The sequence below is a fragment of the Grammomys surdaster genome, unplaced genomic scaffold (assembly GCF_004785775.1).
Source record: "Grammomys surdaster isolate TR1022 unplaced genomic scaffold, NIH_TR_1.0 126531, whole genome shotgun sequence".
NCBI classification, from domain to species: domain Eukaryota; kingdom Metazoa; phylum Chordata; class Mammalia; order Rodentia; family Muridae; genus Grammomys; species Grammomys surdaster.
The window spans coordinates 16,802,364-16,827,690 of NW_021621323.1; the positions used below are offsets into that span (position 1 = coordinate 16,802,364).

Genomic DNA, 25,327 nt, shown 5'->3' on the forward strand with positions numbered 1-25,327 from the left:
TGTGTGTGTGTGTGTGTGTGTGTGTGTGTGTGTGTGTGTGTGTGTGTTATATGGGGAGAATATATTCAAAATTTGATCCTAATCTTATTTTCAAAATATACTCCCATCTTCTAGATAAGTGCATTCTTTATGAAACAGTACCTCCAACAGCCATGGTCCTAAAGGAATCCACTTACAAAGTCAAAGAAAAAGAGTGTGTTTGATTGTGTTGTTTGAATACTAGAATACTGATGTTTCTGGGACCATAATACGAAGTACAAATAGAAGGACTCATTGCAAACTCATGCAAATTGCAAATGTGAATCTCAGTGTTGTGAGGTAGTTAATTGAAGCATGAACGTCTATATTCTGAGAAAATGGGACACTCTAACTAAAACCGAGAGCAGAAAAGAGTCTAGAAGTTTTCCAAAGTGCATTGCTGCAGTTTCCTAGCTGTTTTCTCTGTAGACAACAGAATATCCAACAGATGGTAGACAATCATTGTGGGCTTAGAAATTACAATAGTCTACAGACTTGCTTATCTGTGAAATCAGAGAAGAAGCAGTGAGCACTCTGGTCATGGATGAGAAACGTGAAGCTTCTTCTGTTTAGAGAGATTAAAATTGAGATAAACGATAAAAGTAAAACACCATTCTTAATTACCAATAGGAGTTTAAATAACTGTCAGAGACAGTACTTTGATAGTGAGGTGATTATGTTATTTGAATACTAGAATACTGTTTTTTTTTCTTACTTCCTGTAGTCATTGAGGGGATTTTCCCAAGGATTATAGCAAAACTTGTCTTTTAAGTTCTCTTTGCATTGATTGTATGGAAAATCTTAAATGATAACGTTAAAAAAAAAAGTCTTTATGTTGTAAAATATAAGTTTTATATTGTAACTTATGTCATACTATAACATAAGAAAAGTTTTACATTGTAAAAACGTTATTAGTTTGAAATTATATATTTAATAATATATAATTTAATAATTAATAATTTCAACTATGGTTTCAAAAGGATTTGCAGGATTATACAGTTACTAAAATTTCTCAGTCAGTTATTATATGTCTATATTTTGAACAAACTGACCGTTGAGCTGAGATAATTCAGAAAGTAAAAAACTGAAAGGAGAAGAGGGTGGTGGGCGTCAGCCATCATCTCCACACCCGTTCACAGATGTTTGTCATGTTTTCAGTTAGGAAGGTAATGAGTAGAGAGCAGGAGATAAAACAGAACCCAGACTTCTTAGAGTCCTTTAGTGTAGAAGAGACATAAAGAAATATTTACACCATTATGCTATAAGACTTTGAAAAACAGAGGCTACTCATTAGGAATCATTTTATTCCTAAATTTCTTTAACAGATATGGAATTCTTGGCCACTCAAACAGTGTCATGTATGGGTTCAACCTTATGGAGTGGGCTTTAAATGCAAAAGTGGTGGTTACCCCCATAACATTTGTGCTCTGGTATATCCTATCAGCAAGTCTTGTCTGTAGATCTACTCAGATAACGAAATGGAATAAGATGCTGAACACAGTGGCACATGCTTTGAATGCCAGCACTCAGAAGGCAGAGGCAGCCAATGCTCTATGATTTTGTGGCTAGCCTGGTCTACATAGTAACTTTCAAGGCAGCCAAGGATATACAAAGAGATCCTACTCAAAAAGTGTGTTGTGGAGTGGAACACTCCAGACTGAGCAATAGGACGATACTGGAGTAGGAAAGAATTCGGTGAATTTCAGGAAAGGGTAACATGATGAAAGAAGAGAGAAGGAGTAAACATGGGAAGGCTGGATGTACGCCGCAACGGTTATTCGAGGCAAAGAACACGATCAGACTATAATTTTGTATTTACGTGCAAGTGGGCAAGCCTGGAGGATTTTAAATAGAGAGTCATACGGTCATATTTGAATCTATCAGAAATTCCTTTGGCTGCTTTATGGGGAATGGTTTAGGGGACCAAGTGAGAAAGATGGGTAGAAAATTAGAAATCTATACCAAGTGGCCTTAGGCCAGGGTGTACTATGCTGATGTGGTAAATTTAAGAAGAGTAGACACATTTAAGGATTTCGCTAGTTGTAGTATTCATGGCACATGATAACGGGCTGTAGTTAGGAGCACTGGATGCAGATTGGTAGGATGGGTTTCCGTAATCTTTATATAAAGTTATTTCTAAAGTTCTTACTCTACCAGAGAGCTATGAGAAATGGTTGCATTTAGAGGAGGAGGAGGAAAAGGAGAAGGAGGAGGAAGAGGACGAGGAGGAGGAGGAGGCATGAGATATGATCCCCAAATTATCAGTAAAGATAGAGAAAAGGACCCTGTATCTTTTAGTAATAAGCTAATCAATAAGTGAAGATTCAGACATGCTATAGTCAGGTTAAGTTGTGTGGTTGTGTATTATTAGATCACAGCACACGAGAGCATTCGAGATTAGGTGACAACAGTCAGCTGCACACACTGAGTGTGCTGTGCTGCAAGAACCGTAGTAAATGAGTCCCACATATGACGTAACAACTTCTCAGCACTTTGAGCAATGTAGCCTTCTGTGCAGTGGGCTAGAAAACGAGGTTGGGGGATTAAATTTGGTTAGCTGTTCTCCCAAATGCAGGATAGTAAGTGTAGTTATGAAATGTCCCGATCACTGCACCAACCTGCAAATGAAAGTCGAAACTTTAACAAGAAATGCTAGCAAGTAGAAATGAAGCCTGAGTGTACCATGATGGTCAAACACTCTTTATGAAGACAAAGAAAGGGACGTCCTTTCTATGTTAAGTCATCTTTTTGCTATGCATCCAGTTCCCTGGAATCACAAGAGCACTAAGCAAGCACAGAAAAACTACCTTAACCTTTTAGTCAACATCATTGCCTGTGAATTCCCAGACATTTTGAGTTTGTAATATAGCTCTGGTTGTTGTGGATTGCTTCTTCACTGTGTTCTCCAAGAAATTTTTTCTTTTTAGGGGGGGTGGAGGGGGTGCAGTGAACATTTACTGACGGTATTTAAGAGAGTAGGGAGGGCTCCCTAGGCCCCTCTTGTTATTATGGGGGTCTGGGATGGAAATTGTGAGGGAGATGCTCAGTGTTGGGGACAGGGACTCCTCAGCAACCGAAGGCCTCTTTCTTGCTCTCAGTGTCCTTGCTGGAGTGAGTGGTTCGTGTTTCTTACTCCTTGGAAGCCATGTAGGCCCTGAGGTCCACGACCCTGTTGCGCTAGCCATATTCATTGTCATACCAGGAAATGAGCTTTGCAAAGTTGTCATTGAGAGCCATGCCAGCCCCAGCATCAAACGTGGAAAAGTGACAGTTGCTGTTGAAGTTGCCAGAGACAAAGGATACATTGATGGTAGGAACACTGTAGGCCATGCCAGTGAGCTTCCCTTTCAGCTCTGGGATGACCTTGCCCACAGCCTTGGCAGCACCAGTGGATGCAGGGATGATGTTCTGGGCAACCCCACAGCCATCACACCACAGCTTTGCAGAGGGGCCATCCACAGTCTTCTGAGTGGTAGTGATGGCATAGACCATTGTCATGAGCCCTTCCATGATTCCAAAGTTGTCATGGATGATCTTAACTGGGGGACTAAAGAGTTGGTGGTGCAAGGTGCATTGCTGACAATTTGAGCGAGTTGTCATATTTCTTGTGGTTCACACCCATGACAAACATGGGGACATTGGCAGAAGGGGCAGAGATGATGACCCTTTTGGACCCCCCCTTTAAGTGGGTCCCGGCCTGCTCCATGGTGGTGAAAATGCCAATAGACTCCACAACATACTCAGCACCAGCATCACCCCATTTGATGTTAGCGGTATCTCGCTCCTGGAAGATGGTGATGGGCTTCTCGTCTATGACAAGCTTCCTATTCTCAGCCTTGACTGTGCCATTGAATTTGCCATGGGAGGAGTCATACTGGAATATGTAGACCATCTAGTTGACGTTAAAGAATGGGTCGTTGATGGCAACAATGTCCACTTTGCCAAGTGCAGAGCAGAAGGCAGCCCTGGTAACCAGGTGCCCAATATGACCAAATCTGTTCACACCGACCTTCACCATTTTGGCTACAAGATGAGGCTGGCACTGGACAAGAAGATGTGGCTGTCTCTGGAACAGGGAGAAGCAGAGACCTCCAAGAAGTTCCTAATGTGTAATTGTCTATTATTTTCTTTCAACATCTTTGATGGGAATCCATTTTGTCTGATCTTTAAGTTGCACTCCTGTTCTTAAAGTATTTGAGACTGATACTTTAGTGACTTTTTCTAACAAGAGTACATCTTGGTACATAATTCCTAGATAAAGAAAGTGCATTAATCTGAGTTAATTAAAACTGGGGAGGGGGAGAGTGGAGCAAGGAGACACTTCACTTCTGTTTTGGAGAAGTCCTAAATTATATGATAATGATTACATAAGTATTAAAATGTCTACAAAGGTTGAAGATAACAGGGAAGTTGTCAATCCATCCCCCTCATCCCTCAGTCTATCTCTTGTGTACTCCTTCTCTCATCTCTGCACCTCTCTCTGTTTCTCTTGGCCACACTGTATTTCTCTCATTTCTAGCATCCTTACTAGAGAGGACTGATGGGATTTTTGAAGAGTGCATAAAGTTCCTGAGAGGAAGGAAAGTTACCACTGAGGGGTGGTGACACCTGGCAGCTGGCTTTCTTGTGAGCAGATGCTACTTGTGCCTCTCCCTTTTTTTTCTTTTCTTTTCTTTTCTTTTCTTTTTTTTTTTTTTTGATATTCTCTAGGCTGAGAAGGAAAGCTGCCAAATCTCTTTGCCTTCTGTGTCCATTTGTAGCACACTTCTTCAAGTCAGTCTATTTGGGAGCCTGATCCTCTGATCCTCCGTGTGAAATTGCTCTTTGGTGTGGAAAAGGAAAAAAAAACCACAACTAATTCAAAGAGAGATTATTTCAGTGGAGTCTTTGAAAGTTGTCAAGCAATTGAAAAATACAAACAGAAAGCAAAACAAATCATTCAGGAAAAAAATACCTGTCGATATTAAAACCTGGAGTGTTCTTCTTCTAAAAGATTGATTTCACGGCCTATGTCTGGAAACTGTCTCTCTGTCCCAAGAGAAATGGATGAGCATTCCTGGGGCATCTGAAGCCTGAACAATTACACTGACTCCAAGTTAGCCTAAGCCCTCTCCAAAACAAGCCAGCAGTCACCAAGATTTTCTAACAGAGTTGGCAGGACCTGAGGAGGATCAGGATAAAGAACTCCTTGAGCTATTCTTAGTTGCTTCTTCAGTACACATTTATGCATGTGTAGTTTGGAAGGTGTTTGCATTTAACTAGTATCTGTGTGAGTGTGTGTGTGTGTGTGTGTGTGCTTGTGTGTTTTATTTAAAACCTTGTAAATTCCCAGGTTGTTTTTCTCTTTGAGTACCTTCTGCTTAAATGATGAGGGCTTCTTCTTTTAAAAAGCAACAACAACAATCAAAAACACCAAAAACCTGCTCTATAAAACTTCCTACAGTTTGCAATCAAATCTGTGTGCTTCTACTGAGATTTAGTTGTGTTACTGCCACACATGTTACAGCATGCCATTACATAATGAAGCTACAAAAAAAATGTAGCAAACTTGATAGAAAGTATTGCAGATACAGTAAGATCCTTTAAGCAGGCCAGTTACACTTGGAAGGACCATGATTCTTTGTGTCCCATGGAACAAGCTGAATATTGTTGGTAGAATGTATTTGTTACTTAACTCTTGAAATTATAATCAGTGGGAAGAACAGGTGGCCAAGAATGTGTTAAGTGAAGAACAGTCTTTGCTTCTCCTACCACCTCCCACCTACCAATAGAATAAGAAGATGGCTGATGGCTACCAAACATCAAGTATTCTCATGATCTTAATATATATCATTTTAACTCCAGGAAACAATAACTAATGGTAGATTTGAAAACATGTATTTATAGCATATTTCAAAATCCAAGAAAAACATAATCAAGACAAATCTTCAAAGTTAGGTGTGGTGATGTATGCCTGTAATCATAGCATTTGGGAGAATGAGGCAGGAGTATTGATGTGAGTTCACAGCAAGTTTAGGGTTGGGCTCTGTAGTGAGACTCTAGGAATGAAAGTTTGAGCTTCCCACATTCTAATGAGAGTTTTCTTGGTCATAGGAGCACGGCATTCCTACCGACATGGGGTACGCAGTGTCCCCTCACCATTCAGGTGTCTACCCTGTCCACGTTCAGCTTTATGAGGCCTGGAAGAAGGTTTGGAATATTAAAATCACCAGCACTGAAGAATATCCACATCTGAAACCAGCTCGATATCGGAGAGGTTTCATCCACAAAAACATCATGGTGAGCAGCATGCACGTGTGGGGTTGGTCACTTCCTCCAGACGACAGCACACATGCGAAGACAGAGGAAGGGGAGAGCTAAGGGCTACGAACGTGGATCGGGAAAGAGGATGCTGTGTGAAGAGTGTTGTCATACCTCAGGAAGGCTCACTAATGACAGCTGTGTCTTCCTACTTCCTAGAGCTCAGAAAAAAATAAAAATAAGCCTTCTTTTCCTGACACTTGTGCTGGCAAGCAATCACTGATGTAAAAATGCTAAGAAAACATTACGTCAAATTTAGAAATAATTTTAGACTCTATCATTACTTACAAAGTAGATGAAAGTCATGGCGGCTCCCTACAATCACCATGCTGTCTTTTTATAAGCTAGTCAAGCTGCACCTCTTTACCATGCCAGGTCCCCGCAAAACACAGCACTGTGTGCAGCAAGAAGCCACGAGTGAAGTTATCACTCACCACCAGACAATAGAGAGCAAATGGCTAAATCACTACTCTGGAGTGTCTCCATCTTGTTTCGTTTTTTGCAGTGGTAGCAAAACCGAATACGTGGCTCCCTAAGATGTGGTGAGATTTGTCAAAGTCAGCCATTGGAGCCTATTTTTTCCTAAGTCAGAACTTAAGGAAAGTATCAGTGAAGGTGCACAGCCCTTGATTTAGACTCATACACTGCAAAGAAACAGCCAGGAAGCTGAAGAGCCCCAGAGCACTAGGTTAGCATGTGAACAGATAATCCAGCCTCTCAGGTAGGTGCAGTTCACTTCCATTCCCACAGTTTTCTAATGTCTTTAAAAACTCAAATGGATAGTGGTGTTTAACGTGGACTTAATGCCCATATCAATGTGTCCCTCAACGAGAAAAATGCTGTAAATGCCAGATGAAGATGTAATGGCCATGTTCTTCTCCCAGCTTGCCCCTCCTTCAAATGAATTTATCATGGCCTCAGTTGGCCAGCTTTCTGATGAGAGGGAGTTTTAAACGCCCATCGAAGATCATAATTTAAAAGCATTTAGTGCTCTTTCACTATTGCAATGTTGGCAGTTCTACAGTGGTGAGCCTCAGTCTCTGAGGCTATATTCAGTTCAGTTCTGTCCTGTTTCCAATACGTTCTGGACTATATTTTGCCCATGTTGCAAATGTATCAATGTTGCTGTTAACCAAAGCTTAGGCAGATTTCCTGCTTTGACACGGTTCTTCCCTATGGTTTCTGCTTTCATGTGGATTCAATTTGTGGGCTCATGCATGAGAATTTCCATATTGAAGAGTGTTTAGCAGGCTGTGGATTATGTAGGAAGAGAGACAGGAAATCATCACTAGCCATCCAAATAGACCTATATTTAAGAACTGGAGCTCCAGATGCCCTCCTAATAGAGACTGGAAGGCAAGATCTGGGGACTGAGGCATAAACCCTAGAATCTTATGCCAGACCTAGATTTTCAAATGAAACTGAAATCATCCACAAATTAAAAGACTTAAATTAAAGGGCATTTTTTTCTCTTCAAGCCATCATGGATCCTGCTATCAGTAATTAATTTATGTAATTCAAACTTCCCACTGTAAATCAAACTTGCCCACTAACATGGCCAAATCTTCTCTAAGCACCCACAATCATACCTTTAGAATTTCTTTTCATTCACTCTTTTGAATCCATCATCTTAACTTATGGCTTAGTTATTATGTCGACTGTGCTACCAGCTTCCACTTGGTCAGTTTGCACCTTCTCCTCACCCTTCCATGAAGGATAGCCAGTAGGCAGTACCAACTCAGAATCCTCCTGACCTCTCCACCCGTACGAGTCGCAGCTGTCTGCACACTCTTTAATGCATCCTTAAGAGACTGAAAATGCTCAGTGCCATGCTTGCATCTCTGTCTTCCACTGCCCAGCATGGACTGCTGTGTTCACTGTGAATGACTTCCCAGAGTCGCCCAATCTTTTTCTATCCCATCAAACCTTCCTTTTAACATATGTAACCAACTGTGCAGCACTGTGGTTCTCAAATAGACCTATAGCTTTCTTATTCTCCTCTGAATTCATGTATTCCTTCCATGATTCTCCCTCATGAATTCATAAGACATGGGGGCCTCTTCACTGGGCACCTTTTATCCTCACACAGTAAGGAATGAGTAGAAAACTGATGTTCTCAACCCTGGAACCTGGTTGTTAAATGTGGCTCTTTGGGTAGACACAGAGGTCTGTGAGCAACAAGACTCATATTCACTGTACACACTGGCTTTAAAAGACAGCCCAGGGGAAGGGCTTCTCACCAATCTAACTGTACTCAGACACACACAGACACACACACACACAGACACACACTGGCCAGCAGTCTTCACTGGCCAATTCACTGTTAACACAGTTGCCTGTTTGAGGCCGTCCTTGACGTTATACTGGTGTGCCTTGACTTGCTGTCTAAGGCTTTCACCATTTCCCAAGACGATCAGCAACTACGAACATTACAGTTTCCAAGTTTGAATTTCACAGTGTTACACTACCACTATCATCTGAGGAAAAGTCTATGTTAAAATACCTTCAGAAGTGTTCTCCTTCCTTCTGTAGCATAAAAGCTGTTTCAGGAAATGTGTTCATCGTCCTATAGCTGCATCTCAAATCAAGACAGCGGATCAAGACCCCGATCCCACTCCTGATTGCCTGGCCTCTCATGGTGGCCTGCTGAGGCTCCAAGACGCATGGGGTACACGTTTTTAAAGGGAAGCCTCCACTTTATGCTATTCAAACTCACCCAATTTAAGAAAAAGACAACATTCAAGTTTCTTCACGTTCTGTCTCCACTTAAATGACCTGGGCAAGCTAGCTTCACAGACAGCAGTGCATATATGCTGTGATTTTGAAACAAGATACACAAACTTAATCCTAAAAGTCATTTACTTGAAGTTGAACACTTGTAAAATGTAGCAGCATCCTGGTATTTAATAATATATATATATTTGCTTATTTTATTTGGATATTTCTCTTTACCTTGTTATACTGTTAATATTTTTACTAATTTTTGAGAATATCATACAATGTATTTTGATCATATTCCTGATATGTCCTCTAAGAATAGAATACACACAAACACACACACACATGAGCACACACTTCTGTTCTCCTACATGAACTAGCACAGAGAGTTTAGAAAAAGTATTTGCTAAGTTCATGAGTAAAGTCTTTGAATGACTTTAAGTTACAGGAAATTACACATCTGGTGATTGATAGTAAACATATCTGATTCAGCTGGAATCCTTTTTCTATCAGTTCTTTTTTTTTTTTTTTTTTGGCTGTGGTTTTGTGCATGACATTCTGACAGTTCATGATACTTTCAGACATAAACAACCCCCGACTAATAAACTTGAAATTTTTTTTGTTGTTTTTCGAGACAGGGTTTCTCTGTGTAGCCCTGGCTGTCCTGGAACTCACTCTGTAGACCAGACTGGCCTCGAACTCAGAAATCCACCTGCCTCTGCCTCCCAAGTGCTGGGATTAAAGGCATGCGCCACCACCGCCCAGCTAAACCTGAAATTTAAACTGAAATATTTTAGCTGATCTAAGATAATGTTTTAGCAAAATAAATAGGATGCATATAGGCTTGATTGACTCAGAAATATCCAGTGCATTGAGTGAACTGAGAATTACATTCCCTGGGAAAATTCCAAGAAACTAGAGTAAAATCTCTTACACTACTGTCTGCACTACTGGAAAAGATACAGTGAACATGGAAGGCTAAAAACATGGGAGGTTTTGTACAGGTAATGTTTGCAAAGTGATCTTGGAACTAAAACTGCTTTGTTTAAGTTAAGGCAACAAAAATGATGATTCTTTTCCTTAAAGCGACCAGAATGCCTGACTACATGGTGCTGAAGAACTCTCAGCTTTCTCAAATACACTCATTGGTTTTCTGTCTCCAAGTACAGCAAGCACAGGCCACTGTAAGTCTCACTGTGTGAGACTTGGCTGAAAGCAGTATGTCTTACACAACTTCTTTCATAATCGCATGTTCACGTAGTGGAGAAATCTGTAACAACAACAGCAACAACAACAACAAGGACCTCATCACAGATGTGGCCTCTGATTGACAGCAAAGGATGGAAAGACCCTCTTTCTGCTAAGTGACCTTTTGTCATTTTGTTTACAACACTTTTTTTTTTTTTTTAGTTTTTCGAGACAGGGTTTGGACGACACTTTCTAAAACTACCAACTAAATAGATACTTTCTTCCTTTTGGACCTGGTGACATTCACAACTGGCATTTGAGGCCCCTTACAGCCACGTTTTCACAGTAGAGCAGACACTGATTTGTTTCAAAAGCCTGTTCTAGTTGATATGCCACTTGCTAAGAAGCACCATGTTAGTAACTGACTTCATTTCCAAATGTGTCTGAAGAATTTGGTAGAAGGAGTTAGTCACATTTTTGCCAGTTACACATAATTCTGGTATTTTTATAAAGTCTTAATTTTATTTCTTCAGAAAAATATATTAAGATGGTAAAATATATTAGACTCTGTTGAAACTTAAAAGAGGACAATAGCAAAAATACTCCAACGTCTATATCAGTTTTAATTATTTCTTTAACTTCTCTTGTTATCCCTTCTTCCTGACATCATCTTTTCATCACCCAGCACAAAGGATTCTTCAAGGTCCTGGTTATTGTTCAATTAATACCATTTTTAAACAAGTTAAGATTGCATGACAGTAGCCAGAGCTTTCTCCTTACCTGCTCATCTTTCCTTCAGGTTCTCCCAAGACAAACCTGTGGACTCTTCACACACACAATTTTCTACAAGGAGTATCCAGGGGGCCCCAGGGAACTGGACAAGAGTATTCATGGAGGGGAGCTCTTCTTCACCGTGGTTCTCAACCCTGTAAGTAGTTGGAGTCACTCTTCAAATAAATAACGTTTGAAATGGCAAGGTGCATAAAAATCACCTTGAGGAAGAAATGGGGACTGAGTAGTTACCAATCAAATAGCAGAGACAGCATGTCTATGGAGAATAAAATTACTCTCCCTCCTCCTTTTCCTCTCCTTCTCTCCTCCTCCCTCCATCCCACCCTCCTTCCCATCTTCCCTTCCTCTTTCTCTTCTTTTTCTCACTTTCTCCCTCTCTCCTCTCTCTGTCCTCTAACCCATCCTCTCTTCTTTCACTAATATCTCTTCTTCTTTCTCCCCTTTTCACTCTTTTCCTTTCTCCTCTTTGTCCAACTCTCTCATCCTCTCTCCTCTCTGATACAAGAAAGCACAAATTTTATAGGTACAAAGTCAGGAGATGGATAAAAGACTGTTCTCATTCTCCATTCATGCTGGGTCTGCAGTGCTGGGTCACGGAGCATCCCTGATTAATGGATGCTCTTTCTCCTTCATGTCTTAATACTAGTGTATCAGCAATGCAGTGAGCCACTGGTAAATTAATTTTCCTGGTGGTGAGTGTCATAAAATCGTGTGCCGAAAGAAAAACTATTGAAGTGAGCTGCAGAAGGGAAAAGTTGTTAGCAATTTTCTCCCATGAAAGAGAATAGGAAAAATAGAGATAAAATTTATTTTCAAATATATGGATTTGCCCTTGGCCTTAGCAATATACAAGATGGAAATCTGCAATTATCTACAAATACAAAGAAAATTATCAGGATAAAAGTTGGATAAGGTAGAAATAAACAATAAAATTTCAAAAGAGTCTTAGCTTGACCTTAATTTTACAGGCTTGACAAATAAAACTGTAAGTATTCTTCATCATCTACACTGTTCAAAAGCAGATCTTATTTTTAACTGTTAGAAAAGGAGATAAATGAAAAAGTAACTCATCTTTTGTAACATCTGCTTTAGTTCATAACTCAGAATCATTTATAACTTTCAGCCCTTAGGAAGGCTATCAAACTTTTGAACACTACCCAAGCAAATATTTCTGATTTATGCTCCACAAATAACCCCCTCTAGATTACCTATATTTTATTTTGGTTTGGTTTGGTTTTTTTCAAGACCATGTAGCTCTGACTGTCCTGGAACTTACTGCATTTTTCAGGCTGGATTGGAACTCACTGAAACCTCCTGCTTCTACCTCCCACCACCCCTGGCTTTAGATTACCTATATTTTGAGCCAGTCTGTATGGATTTCTTTTCTTTTTTTTTCTCTCAGTTTATCAGTAATGTTCACGAAGGGGAAGTACACTAGTGTGAGATTGTGAACCAAAGATTTGATTAAAAATCTGCAAAATGCTAACAACTTCATCAAAGGTTTTAGACCCTTGAATCTGTATTCTACAAGACTCTAATGTAGCAATACACTTGGAGCCCATTAGTGTGACTGTCTAACCATTGGTGACTTAATATTTGAAAACCCCCTCGTATTATTATCTCTGAACTTTGTGAACCAAATTATCTCCACTCAACACAGAAGATATTTAAAAAATCAGTCACCCATGTATAGTGAACTTATGTAAAATATTTTATCTATTATTTGATAAGTAATGTTTTTCATTAACTAAAAAACAAAATTTAACCTAAAAAATGCTTGTAGCAAAGGTTAGGTTGACCTTGGTGCTGATTTACACTAACTGAGCAAACTCTTACAACCCCAACTACTTTTCAAACTTTACCAATCATATTTAACAAGTTTATTTATCTTTATAAGATATCCAAATGGAACAAAGGGGCAAAATGAAATGCAGCCTTTTATTTCTAGATTAAAATTTTTCCAGAGATAATTATTTTCAGTAAACAAAGATTGACTAATTTGAACAAAAGGCAGCTTTGACATATATCATGAGATAGACATTGAGCTAAAATGATTCACATGGTGCAGAGGGTCCAGCCTGGGTTAGGAGAATGATTCATCTGGTACAGAGGGTCCAGTCTGGGGTAGGGATTTTCCTTACCTGGTAGAGACAAGTGCTTGTGAAGTCAATGTTTAGACTTGGCCAGGTCTAGCCACGAGGATGTGTGCTGCCATTAATGATGTCTGTTTGAACGACCAAAGTGAGAAATGGGGCATACTTCCCAGAAATTCCCACATCAAGATTAAGTGATCAGAGAACGCTATGTTTGGGCTTCAAAACTCCCAGCTTCAATAAAACATGTCTAAATTTGTCAAACAGCATGTTTTATTAGGACAGGATGAGAGTGAAAACTCCTTATCAGATCGTCCTATGCATTAACTGAAAGAAATTTTCATTATAGCAGATTTGAAAGACAGCGACTGAATGATCACATAGTAATGTAGGCCTTAATTTAAAGTCCTGTTGTCCGAGGATACCAAGTGAAGTTGTTTCCTGTGGGAACACAGAATGGAAAGTGAAAATACAGCCAGGACTGTGACTAAAAAAAGACCTTTGTAAAATCTTGCCCCATGCCCCATACACTTGAAAGTGTTAGAACAACATCATTGTTAGGTGAGAGGTAGCAACGGTTGAGTGCATTTCATGGTTAACCTTGAAAAGAAAACAGCAACTATAAAACAGTTTAGGTTTAAATGTAACACAAGTAGAAAAGTACAGTGACACTAGTACACTCTTGGAGAGAAAACCCAAGCTGTCTTCCAGTGATATCAGTGCCATGGAGGCCAGGCATCCCCTGCCATGTGATGAGTCAAGGTGTTTTGATGGATGGACTGACGCTTGATGGATGGTCCAGATTCTATACAGATTCTGTTATGGAGAGAGTATGCTGATCATAAAAACTTACTGTCGCTGCAGTATAACATGCAAATTGTTTTTTAAACATCTATCTCATGTGATGAAATCCCAAAGAGGAGTACTCTCTTTCTATGTTTCTTCACACAGTGCCTCCATGAAGACATCCTCAAATTGCATGTCTCTTTACACATCTCTCCCACAGAAGGAACCCTCTTGCTGAGCTTTTGCTAAGTTATTTTGTTTTATATGCAGGTATATTTTACTTGCACGCATATTTGTATACTGTGTGTGCCTGGTGCCTATGGCACCCTAAGAGGGCATCAGATACCCTGAAATTGGAGTTATGGATAGTAGTAAGCAAGCATGTGGTTGCCATAACCCGAACCTGACCTTCTACAAGAGCAACAAGTGCTCTTAACTTCTAAGTCCTATACTCGTACACACAAGCACACACACACGTCCACATGGAGTTAAACCATTATTTATTCCTAGCTTCTTTCCAGTTGCTATGATAAAACATTGCCCACACAAATACATAAATACCAAACCACAACCTTTTCTCTCCTGTTTTTCCTCTAAGATTTCACAATAATATTAATATCTCAATATAAAACACATTTCAAATTTTAATTTCTCACAGTCTTTAAATTTTTTAATACTCTAAAAGTTCAATGCCTCTTCAAAATATTCATTCTCATGCCTCCAGGCTCCTGTAAAATCCAAAATAAATTAAATACTTCTTATCCTAAAAGGTAAGAACCAGAAAATAAAAATCACACTTCAGCAAAACCAAAATTCAACAGCAAAAATAGTCAGTATGGGTATCTGGGAGGCACATTGTGGACTGTAAGCTCGGTAGGCTTCAAAGGGCTCGGATAGCCATACCCCACCGGTTCTGCATACAGAATTCATCAGGTACCCTTAGTCCAGCTCTACCACACACTCTCCAGTGTCTGGATCATTATCATCATTATCCCACATTCCTGTAATTTCCAGTATGCTGGGGACTCATTGGTTTTTCCAGCCCAATTCTTCAAAATTCTCCATCTTCCTTCCAAAAACCATGTTAAAGTACAAAGGCCACAATGTCTGGTCTATCACAGCAAGTATCAATTTCTGCCCTAGATTGCTCTGGTATCAAATTCTGTCCTAGATTGCTTTCTATTACCAAGATAAACACACTGGAGAGAAAGGGGTTTTGGTACTTAAAGGCTCTAGTCCATCACTGAGGGAAGTCGGGGCAGGAACTCTAGGCAAGAACCTGGAGGCAGGAACTGAAGCAAAATCACAGAGGAGTGCCATTTACTGACCTGCTCAGCTACCTTTCTTATACTGCCTAGGACGACCATCTGCCTAAGGATGGTGCCATCCAATGGGCTGGGCTCCCATATATCAATTAACAATCAAGAAAATGCCACAGACTCAAGCCCATGGGAAATATTATGGAGGCAATTTCTCAACTGAGGTTCCTTCTTCCAAGGTGACTCTAGTTTGTGTTAAGTTGACAAAAATTAACTAGCATAATGCAATTCTTCCAAAGAACAGGCTCTCAAATTATACATGTTTCTTTATTCAGTTCCCCATATTAGTTACAGGAATAGATGGCCTCTTACAGGAATAGATGGTTTCATGGGCGTAATTAATCTGGTATCCTTTCCCCCTGAGTGGGATCCCCCACTTAGTAGAGAACTGTCTCCTCTCTAGATAGAGGTGAACTAGGTTCTAGAGTTCACAGGCTAAAGAGCAGACACTGAAGAATTTGTGTTTGCAGCAGGATGGTAAAGGAAGTTGGGTTACATTATGTTACACTGTGAGAGAGAGCTGAGATGACTCCTCTGATAAAGCATTTATCATGTAACATGAAGTCCTGAGTTCCATCCCCAGCACCCACATAAAAGCCAAATGCACAGGCAAGTGCCAATAATCCCAGTACTGAGGAGGTAAAGGCAGAAAGATTTCTGGCCAGCCAGTCTAGCCAAATTGGAAAGATCTGAGTTCAATCTGAGTCCCTGTCTAAAAAAAAAATAAGGTGGAGTCAATTAAAAAGACACCCAATATTAACCTATAGCCCCATAAATGTGTGCCCACATGTGTATATGTGCGTGCACACACACACACTTATATACATATGCCCACACAAGAAATACTCCAGAGCTATTCTTTACTACATAATCACAAGCACAAATTTTTGTGCCCTCAAAATCCTGATCGAGTCCCAGTTCAGTAAATCTGTCATATGCTATATATAATTACAGATAGACATTAAATATTTTATAACAATGAGAAAATTCTTAATTACTTGAAGATGCCTATATAAATTATATGTAGATGAGTTGTGAAATTAAAATTTACCAAGATGGGAGAAATGGCCTAGTAGCTAAGAGCACTGATTATTTTTCTGGAGGACATAGGTTCAATTCCCAACACCCACATGGTGGCTCACAATTGGCTGTCACTCTAACTCCAAGGGATCTTGTGCCCTCTCTTGGCCTCCCCAGGCACCAGGCATGCACACATGGTGCACAGAAATACATGTAAGTAAAACTTGTGCACATTTAAAAAATTAAAATTTATAAAAATGGCAAAAAGTATCTATTGACAATGACTATACTTGTTCTCAATAAAGAAATCTCTATATAATTTACAGCACATATACCTTATACAAAATGAGCTAACAAGGGAAACTACATTTCAGAAATTTTCAGTCCCTTTTCTCCTAACCCCATTGCTAGGTATGAGGAGTGCGGTTGCTTTAACTAGGCAGAACTGTAACTCCATGTCACTAGGGCAGATCGCTGAACAAGGGTGTCACCCTACTTCAGTGTTCTTATTTGAAATCAGCAGATGCTCTGAGCATTGGGTCGTTAATACTTATCCATATTAGTGATTGAGAATAAAGTCATTGCTTGCTTTGTTTATTTATCCAAAAGGCTGTGGCTTGCCAGAGGACTGACATTTTCACCACACTTGCTTGGCATTTGGCAGAAGTTCCTGAGAATGCACATGTGGTGTGGGCCTTTCTGTGTCTGCATCCCACAGGACCAGTGGCCACAATCTTTATACTCATTTTTTTTCTGCCTCTCTCAACTTGATTCGGCACTCCTTCACCATGTTCTCAATACCCTTCTACCCGAATCCCAAAGTAAAATCAAAAAACCATAAATGTAGATGCAGCTAAGTAAAACTGGGGGTAACACATGGGTAGAGTACAATCCAAACAACAAATTTCACACGGCAATAGTCTGTATAAAAAGAAACTGTCGCATTAAATATTTAAAACTATACTTTGCATGTGAATATATAAAATTCAACAGAAAGAAAACAACTTTTTTTTTTATTCCTGATGAAAAGTGTTGATCTTTCCCTATCATCAGGTCCTACAAAGTACTCTGTTTTAGAAACCATAACAAATAAATCACACAGCTGCCTTAAGCAATGAGAAATGACTGCTGAACATCCAGTAGTGAGCACTACCTGAGACCCTTGATTAAAAAGTTTAGACTTAATAAGTTAGGACCTCCAGGGAGATTTTAGACAGATATTTATCATGTCCTTAACTGAGGTGATTATTATACTTAAGCAGACTAGGAACACACATGAACACTGAATGCTACACTAAAAATAATAAAGAATTCTCTAGTATTGAGGGATAAAAATCTCAGTTATTTGGTGGCATTAGTATATAAGAGTATAGTTAATATTTATTGGGTTCCTTTTGCCTATCTGTCAGGCTCAGATTCATGTTTACCATTTGCCCCATAGCATAGTTATTTACACTTACATCTTTTTCCATTGAGTAATAAAAAAAATCTGTGCATTGTTCACCTCTATACAACCCGTTATGCATAGATCTGCACGTTGCATTCAGTAAGAACTCACTAAATGCTTTGTAAATGTTTGATTGGATTCATGAAAAGCTGCATTTGGGGACATGAGTTACTTGTGACGTACCCAGTATGAATCATATCAAACATGGATTTCATAAAACCATATTCTGGCAGGATCTTTGCTTGCAAGTAAATGAACTGGAAAATTCAGTTGGCATGAGTATTGTAACAGGTTTCTATAAGTAATGGTGAGGTGGTGTGCCATAACAACAAACAATTAAGGCCAAAAAGGACCAGAAGGATGATGTATTCAACTTCCTGATTCTAAGTGGAGTCCCAGTTAGATGACCTGAGCCACTCAAGGCCACTCTGTTAGTATTCTCATGGACACATCACCCTTCCTGGCTCCTGAATCAGTGCATCTACCAAGGTAGCATGCTGCTTCTCCATGGTACTGAAATAGCCTTCTATGATGCCCAGTAATTCATGTGTCATATTCATAATCACAAGTAATACGCATCAGTTACCTAGCAGTGAGGAAATGTGTAAATGGTTGGAAATTTCAGGCCTTTGTCTGGGAAAAGGTGACTATCTCTTTGTTGATTTTTTTTCAGTGATTTAGAGAAAGTCTGTTACAAGTGATGCCTTGTGGAAGATATCCCATGGGCTTTGAGGGAACTATAAGCAAACAACTATGTTGTTCCTTCTTTAAATAATAAATCTGGTTGGCATTATTTATGATAAGATACTTATGCTGGTAAAGCCAAAAGTTCATATTTCACACATTCCCTGTCTTCCAAAGAAATTCTAGTTTTGCTATCATTAATGTTTTTACTTCTGACTGTGCCCTTATATAATTAACTGCCACCATGAAATTAAGAAAAACAAAGGATGTATAATTCACTCTTAGAGCTTTCATTTTTAAGAAAAGCAGGAATCATCAAGTATTATTAAGAAATCTAACATGTCAGTAAATAGGTTAATGGAAGGGGATTCATTGGACTATCTATTTCTCAGATTTGTCTTACTGAAGGATACATCCCTGTATATTTGTACTTAAACATACTGAAACAAAAAGAGAAAATATTAATCAACAGAAAATTGTCACAAATCCACAGTGTGATGGAGTTGAAAGTAGTTCATCTGAATGAGTCACACCACGGACTCAGGCAGATTCAAGTTCCACCTTATCTTGGTAGACTCTCCATGGCCCTGGGCTTTGCTTTGTTCCAGCAGGATGATATGTGCATTCCAAGGGGGAACATGGGACAGGACTTGACATTCTTTTGCTTAGCCTGAGTACATTAGGAACCCTGGAGAAGATAAAAATGCTCCTTGCATCACCCAAGAGTCACTGAATGGGCTACTACGATTTACTGAACAGATTGCTACTGGATTTGCTGCTGGCATTTCTACATAAACCAGCAGCTGGTTGGTAGGCATGACCTATAATACCAATGCCCACAGTTCCTTCTCTGGAAACCTTACCTACAAAACAAACACAAGTGTTCAATTGATCAAAAAAATGAATATTGTTATTCCTTAGCTACTCCTTGAAAGTGTCCCATGACCTTCAGTACAAACAGAAACATATTTCTTTCACTTGGGGGAGCGGGAATCACATTAGGTGTCATCTTGCTTTTGTATCTTTTAACTCTCTGAACCCAATTTGCTATTTTGTGATTTCATAAATTAGCGATAGGTTCGAATCTGGATGTTTTTGTGAAAATCTGATCTCATGATTCACCTTTCTCTGGAATTCCCTCACACTCTCACTTTGTTTACATTTATCCTCTATAATCTTATGACATCATGGCATAAACACAGCTTTCCCACCATGCTATGGCTGATTTTCTTTATCCCCTCATAGTTTATGAGCTTCTTGATTTAAAAGATAATGCTTTGTTCCGTTTTATATTCACAAAAACAGCATAAAACTTTTGGCTCTTAGTGAATGATACTTCATTATCTTCTCCTGCCAGGAAATGTTCTGTTTTAAGTTAAAATTTCACTTAAAGACATAACCATATAATTTGAATAAACTCAAGAACATATGCATAATTGATTTATTTTATTCTCTCCCAACAAAACTAAGATCTAAGGAGATCTTTTGGAAAAACCTTTAAATTTATGAAAAGATGCTAAATTTCACTCAAAAAATAAAACACAAAAATTGAATTATTTTGAAATGCTATTTCTGTTCTCTATAGATTTTTTTTAAAATATGATGGCAAACAGTTCTGGTTAGCAAGACTTAGAAAGCTGACCTATATGCATCCCCATAGCTATGGACGCTGTCCCATATATATCCCAATAGCTATGGAACATGATGAAGAATAAAGACAGAAACACTATACACAAAACTTTTGGTTCAGCAGTTTTGCTTTTAGGGGTCATATTTTACAGAAAGAGATACTATAGGATCTACTTTTCACACATAACTGGAATATATAATAATTATCAAAGTTACATAGTAGAAACAACTTGAATATTCATCTGTTAGAGACTAATTAAGTCATCTTTGCTACTGCTACACAAACAGCACTCTGTACATAAAAAAAATAAAGATTATCTTCAATTCTACACACACACACACAGACGCACAGGAAGAGAAGTGGAAAGGAGAGATAAAAAGAGTTCTCGGTGTACCCCAATTTCCACAATGTATTTTTAAAAATTCGTACAAATTCCATAAACTCTCATCAAGTTGGCTGAAAGGAAATAAGGAAGGATGCATCAAAGGAAAGCTGCAGCATTACCTACAGGAGCTGGAGAGGTAGGGTGGACAAGAGAAGTGTTTCAGGAACACAGCTTTGATTTTGAAATATGCAATATTCTACTTGCTAGAAATAATAAATGAAAAAGTGTGACCAGGAAATTGGTAAGTAGGTTACCTCCTCAGGATGTCACATGTCTTTATATATGACAGAAAAACAGCTCAAGTGACTCTGAGTACAGTATTCAGATTATATGATTTAGTAAGATTAAAGGTAAGAAGCAAAGTACAAATTTTCAACTCATAAAATAATTTTGTGTTGTATCCTTTTGCCCCGTCCAGCAGGGTGTGAAACATGGGTCAGAGGAGGTTACCTGAAAGAGAGTGGGGGTGGGGGGGGACAGGAAGACACAAAGAATGACGGCTTGTCTATAGGCTGATCAAACTGCCATTTTTACTTTTTCACACAGGAGTTATATATACAAAAAGGCAGGATGTGGGGAAGGGGTTGACGCAGGAGCATAGGTGTTCAGGGGGAGTACAGATACCTTCCAGAACAAGGTATCGGCTGAGTGAAGGTTCAGGGGATGCGTCACTATGACTCTGCCTATGATTCAGTTGTCCTTATCTAAGTTGGTACTATCCACCAAGGCTACCCAAGGTCTATGACTATCCACAGGACCTATGACTACTTGTTCTCATCCAGGCTGGTAAATTTCCACCAAAGCTGCCTGTTTACAATATCTTATAGCTATCTGTTTCAGTGTTTTTTTCACAGAGACCCAACGCTTTGTGTTAGCAGGCATGTATGTCAGGCCTATTGCTGATTTTAGGCCTTCAGTGTATAAGCAGGGCTGCCCCTGACATCCTTTTACTGAAATTACAAAATCTTTTATGTACCGTCTGGGGAAAATGAATGACCCTAGAAATGCTGTAGGGAACAGTGGAAAGGAAGTGAAAGGAGTCTTGGGGTACTTAAATTTGATGTAAGGAAATAATTAGAAACAAAGATTCCCAGACTTTGAAAACCAAACTCACCAGATGTCAGTGGCATCCAGGTACTCAGAGTCACATGACATCACTAATAAACAATGATAAAGAATTCTGCAAGTTCCCACATTTTAATACCTAGGTGGTACTTTTCCTCAAAGGTAACTTAAGCTTTTTGGAGTAAAGGCTTATTTCAAGTTTGGTACATGGAAATTACAAACTGAGTCTTGAATATCTTGTATCAATGGTGATGGTGATGATGATGGTGATAATCATGACGGTGATAATAATAATGATGATACAGTAAGCCCTCACACAATAGCAGGACAAAGTCAGTTTTAAGAGGCTCTTAATAACCAAATTTGATATAGTTTCAACATCAAGAAGTACTATTATACAGATGTACTGAATATATGGCAAAGGGATGGGTGTGTTACATGGTAGATCTTCTACACCTAGATTCTGTGTATATATGTAGACTATCTATCATATAATAATATCTATCATATAGAAGATACTACAGAAGGAGTGATAAGACTAGGAAATCGCCACTGCAAACAAAGAACAACTGATTCATACAAGAACCATTAGTAACTGCTAGAACCACTGGAAGAAATGTGGTTGTGAAATAGTGTGTTTATAGTCATGGGGCTTCATTCCAGAGATTGCATGTTAATTACAAAAAGAGAAGTAATCCCTTATACTAGATAAAGTTGTCAGTTTCTATTAACACAATGATCAAACAACAGAGGCAATGAGGAAAAATTCAGCAAGGTAACCTGACAACACTCACCTTCTAATGAGATGTAATGTAAGGCAACAGAATAGGGGCTAGAACAAACAATGCTAGACACATCCCCCACCTTCTATGAAGACATCAGATGAATCCTTTATAGGCAAGTCCCCTGTGTGAGAAATTGAGGAACAAGTAAAGAAATTTCTGGACATCTGATGACATAAAGCCAGTAGAAGAGGCCAAAATGTTCACTGAGCCTCTGTCTTACATCTACAAGTGGGAGAAAACCCCCAGATCCTAGCTTCTCCTTGAAAGTGGGAAGAGAAAACTGAATATATTTTCAACATTTGGATTTTGTTGACCTGAGAAAATTTGGATTTTGTTGACTTGAGAAAAGCAGAGCAAGGAATGAGCAGGAATAGAGGTAGCTTATACACAGCACTCTAGTCTTCATGACCCAGGTTTTTCCCTCTATTGACCAAATCATGTCTCCTTGCTTAATATCTTTCTGACTAAGCTGAACTGGTTAGTGCAGCTGCCTCTGTTCTTTCAGGTCTGTGAAGCCCCTCATACAATTCATATTGGATCCTTATATTTTGCATAGGTGAGAAATCCTGTAAAGAACAGTTCTTAAGTTTAAGAATTTAAGTTTATGTATTCTTGAACTGGTGTTGAACTCATGTTTTCAGGGTTCTTTCCCACAGCTTTAAGGGCTGCCCTGAATGTCACAGCTTTGCCATATTACTGAGGATAACCAGATACATTTTTGCTTTGCAGAATCTTGCTTCTGATTGTCATGGAATTATTTCCCCAAAGGGAAGATCATTTCTGCAAAGGAGGAACATAAAGTAAAGTGTGTACATTATTATGCAAACAAGTCTTACACTTACAGTAACCATCAGAACTCAAGGAGAAACATGTCCTGGTGTCTCTACATTAGGGGCAGAAAATGCTGGACCAGCAGAGACCTGTGTATAAACAACCAAAATGGAGAGTGATTGAGAAAGACACCAGTTATAAATCTCTGGCCTCCACATACACGCACATTCACAAATACATACACATACACAAAAAACAAAAAAACTCAAAGAGGAGGGAGAGAGAAAGATGCATACAGAACTTTGTGGGTTCTTACAAATATCTAGCCTAGCTGATGTTCAAGATACGTGGAGCTGTTTTTACCAAACCCAAAATAGCAACAACAAAAAGTTCATCTTAACACACAGCAATAATGAGCTTGAAAAGAAAACAAAGCAGAGCCAAATCAAAAGATCAGAGCAAATTTCCAGAACACACCCTAAAAATGTCTGCAGAAGACTTAGCTGAAGAAAATGTGCATTACTATCATAGGATGCCCACTCATCAAGAGTAAGAAGCCAACAATATCAAAGTTTCAAAAAGTTGAAAAGTATTTTTAAAAGAATCAAATAAAAAGATTGGAGCTAAAGAACTCAGAAGCTAAACTGAGTGAGTCATGAGAGGATTTTAACAGCCAACATGATCAAGCAGGTAGAAGAGCTAAGTGGCTGTTGCTTATGCTATTTGAAAATTACCCCTTATCCACAGAGACACGCTCCAAAACTCCTTTGCAGGCCTGAAACTCATAACTGTTCATGCTACCTGGAAATAACATGCATTTCTTATTCATAATATACTCACCCAATGCCTTTGCCGTCTTTATTAATAATTAATTCTGCACAGAACTTGTAAAGTTTTTAATTTAAAGTGCATCAAAAATAACATGAACTTCTTTTTTCTTCCTCAGAATCTTATAGATAAGATTGGAACTGAAATGTCTTAAGCAACTTCAACACATGATTTTTGTCCTTCTTGCTTGAGAATTTTTCCTTTCCCTTAAAGGAAGTGTCTTATAGCCTCTTTTTCACATAGCAAGATTATTGGCGTCATTATCTGGTGCTTTGAGTCCATTATTAGGTAAAGTAAATGGTTCTGAACACATCTCTTAAAATCCAAGAAAGGCTATGATAGGTTACCAGTTATTCTTGTGACAGATGGATGGATAACATAGATGATTGCCCTGATGAAGACACACAGACAGGATGGATCAGGAAAAGCCATCCTGCTACTTAGACTACAGCTTAAAGCTTTATGGGTTGTTTACTTTTGGAATTATCCAGTTAATATTTGCAGAGCACTGCTGCTTCAAATAATTGAAACCTCAGAAAGCAATACCATAACCAAAGTAGAGTACTGTATTCAGTTGGAAAGAAAAAAAATGATGAATAAGTAAAGACTGCCTTGGGGCACGACATCAAACGAAATAGCTAATGGATAATGGAAAAGAGAAGGAAGGAAAACTTACTAGAAGAAATAGTGGGTAGAGACCTTTCAAATCTGAAAGGGGAATAGATACCGAAACACGGAAAGACTATGAACTCCAGGAAGAACTGAAGACTTTCATAACAGCATACATTTGGATCAAAACTTCAGAAAAGAAGTTTTGAACATTGCAGAAGAAAACCAATCACCCACATTAAAGAGAGCCTTCCTAACACCACCAGCATATTTCTGCACAGAAATTTTCAAGGGCACAAGTTGGGTGGGGGTAGGGACAGGACTATATTCAAAGTTCTGAGTCAAGAAAACAATTCAAGAACCTGTCAAGTAAGAATGCTCCATCCAGCAAAGCTGGCCTTCAGAGATGAAGGATACCTCAAAATATCAGAAAAATTTTAAAAAATGATAAAGACATTCCCAGATAAACAAAATAATCTTTATATGCCCACAAAAAGTACAAAGGGGGTTTTGGGGTTGAGGGGTAGTTGAGAGCTCACCATGAGAACTCACTGAGAGAAAGCACTGTGACACTGGAATGACAGTGTGTGCATCAGTCAGTCATGACATAGAAGTCAGAAAACAAGTATGAAAAGTATGTGTAACTGTGGAATACTACTTAAATCACACAATATAAAAACCTGAGTTGGTGAAAAGGATGGGCAAAGACTCTGTCACTATTGTTTACAGGACACTCACTTTAAGTTTACTGACAGACATGGACAATGATAATAAACTCCTTTGGAGACACACACACACACATATACACGTACGTGTGTGTGTGTGTGTGTGTGTGTGTGTGTGTGTGTGCATCCAAGAGCAGTACAGCTGGATGGTTCTTTGAGGAACC

General features: G+C 39.0%; 1 protein-coding gene across 3 annotated transcripts in view; it reads left to right on the plus strand.

The window, feature by feature from the left end:
- The window catches only part of Ndst3 (N-deacetylase and N-sulfotransferase 3), a 161,410-nt gene that overhangs the window by 73,630 nt on the left and 62,453 nt on the right, over nt 1-25,327 (plus strand). For all 3 annotated transcript variants that reach the window (XR_003710383.1, XM_028760430.1, XM_028760432.1), the window contains 2 exons: nt 6,112-6,297; nt 11,024-11,152. Coding sequence is in view for 2 of the 3 variants with exons in the window: in XM_028760430.1 (XP_028616263.1) it covers nt 6,112-6,297; nt 11,024-11,152 (315 nt within the window). In the remaining variant the exon portion in view is untranslated. The remainder of the gene's footprint in view (nt 1-6,111; nt 6,298-11,023; nt 11,153-25,327) is intronic.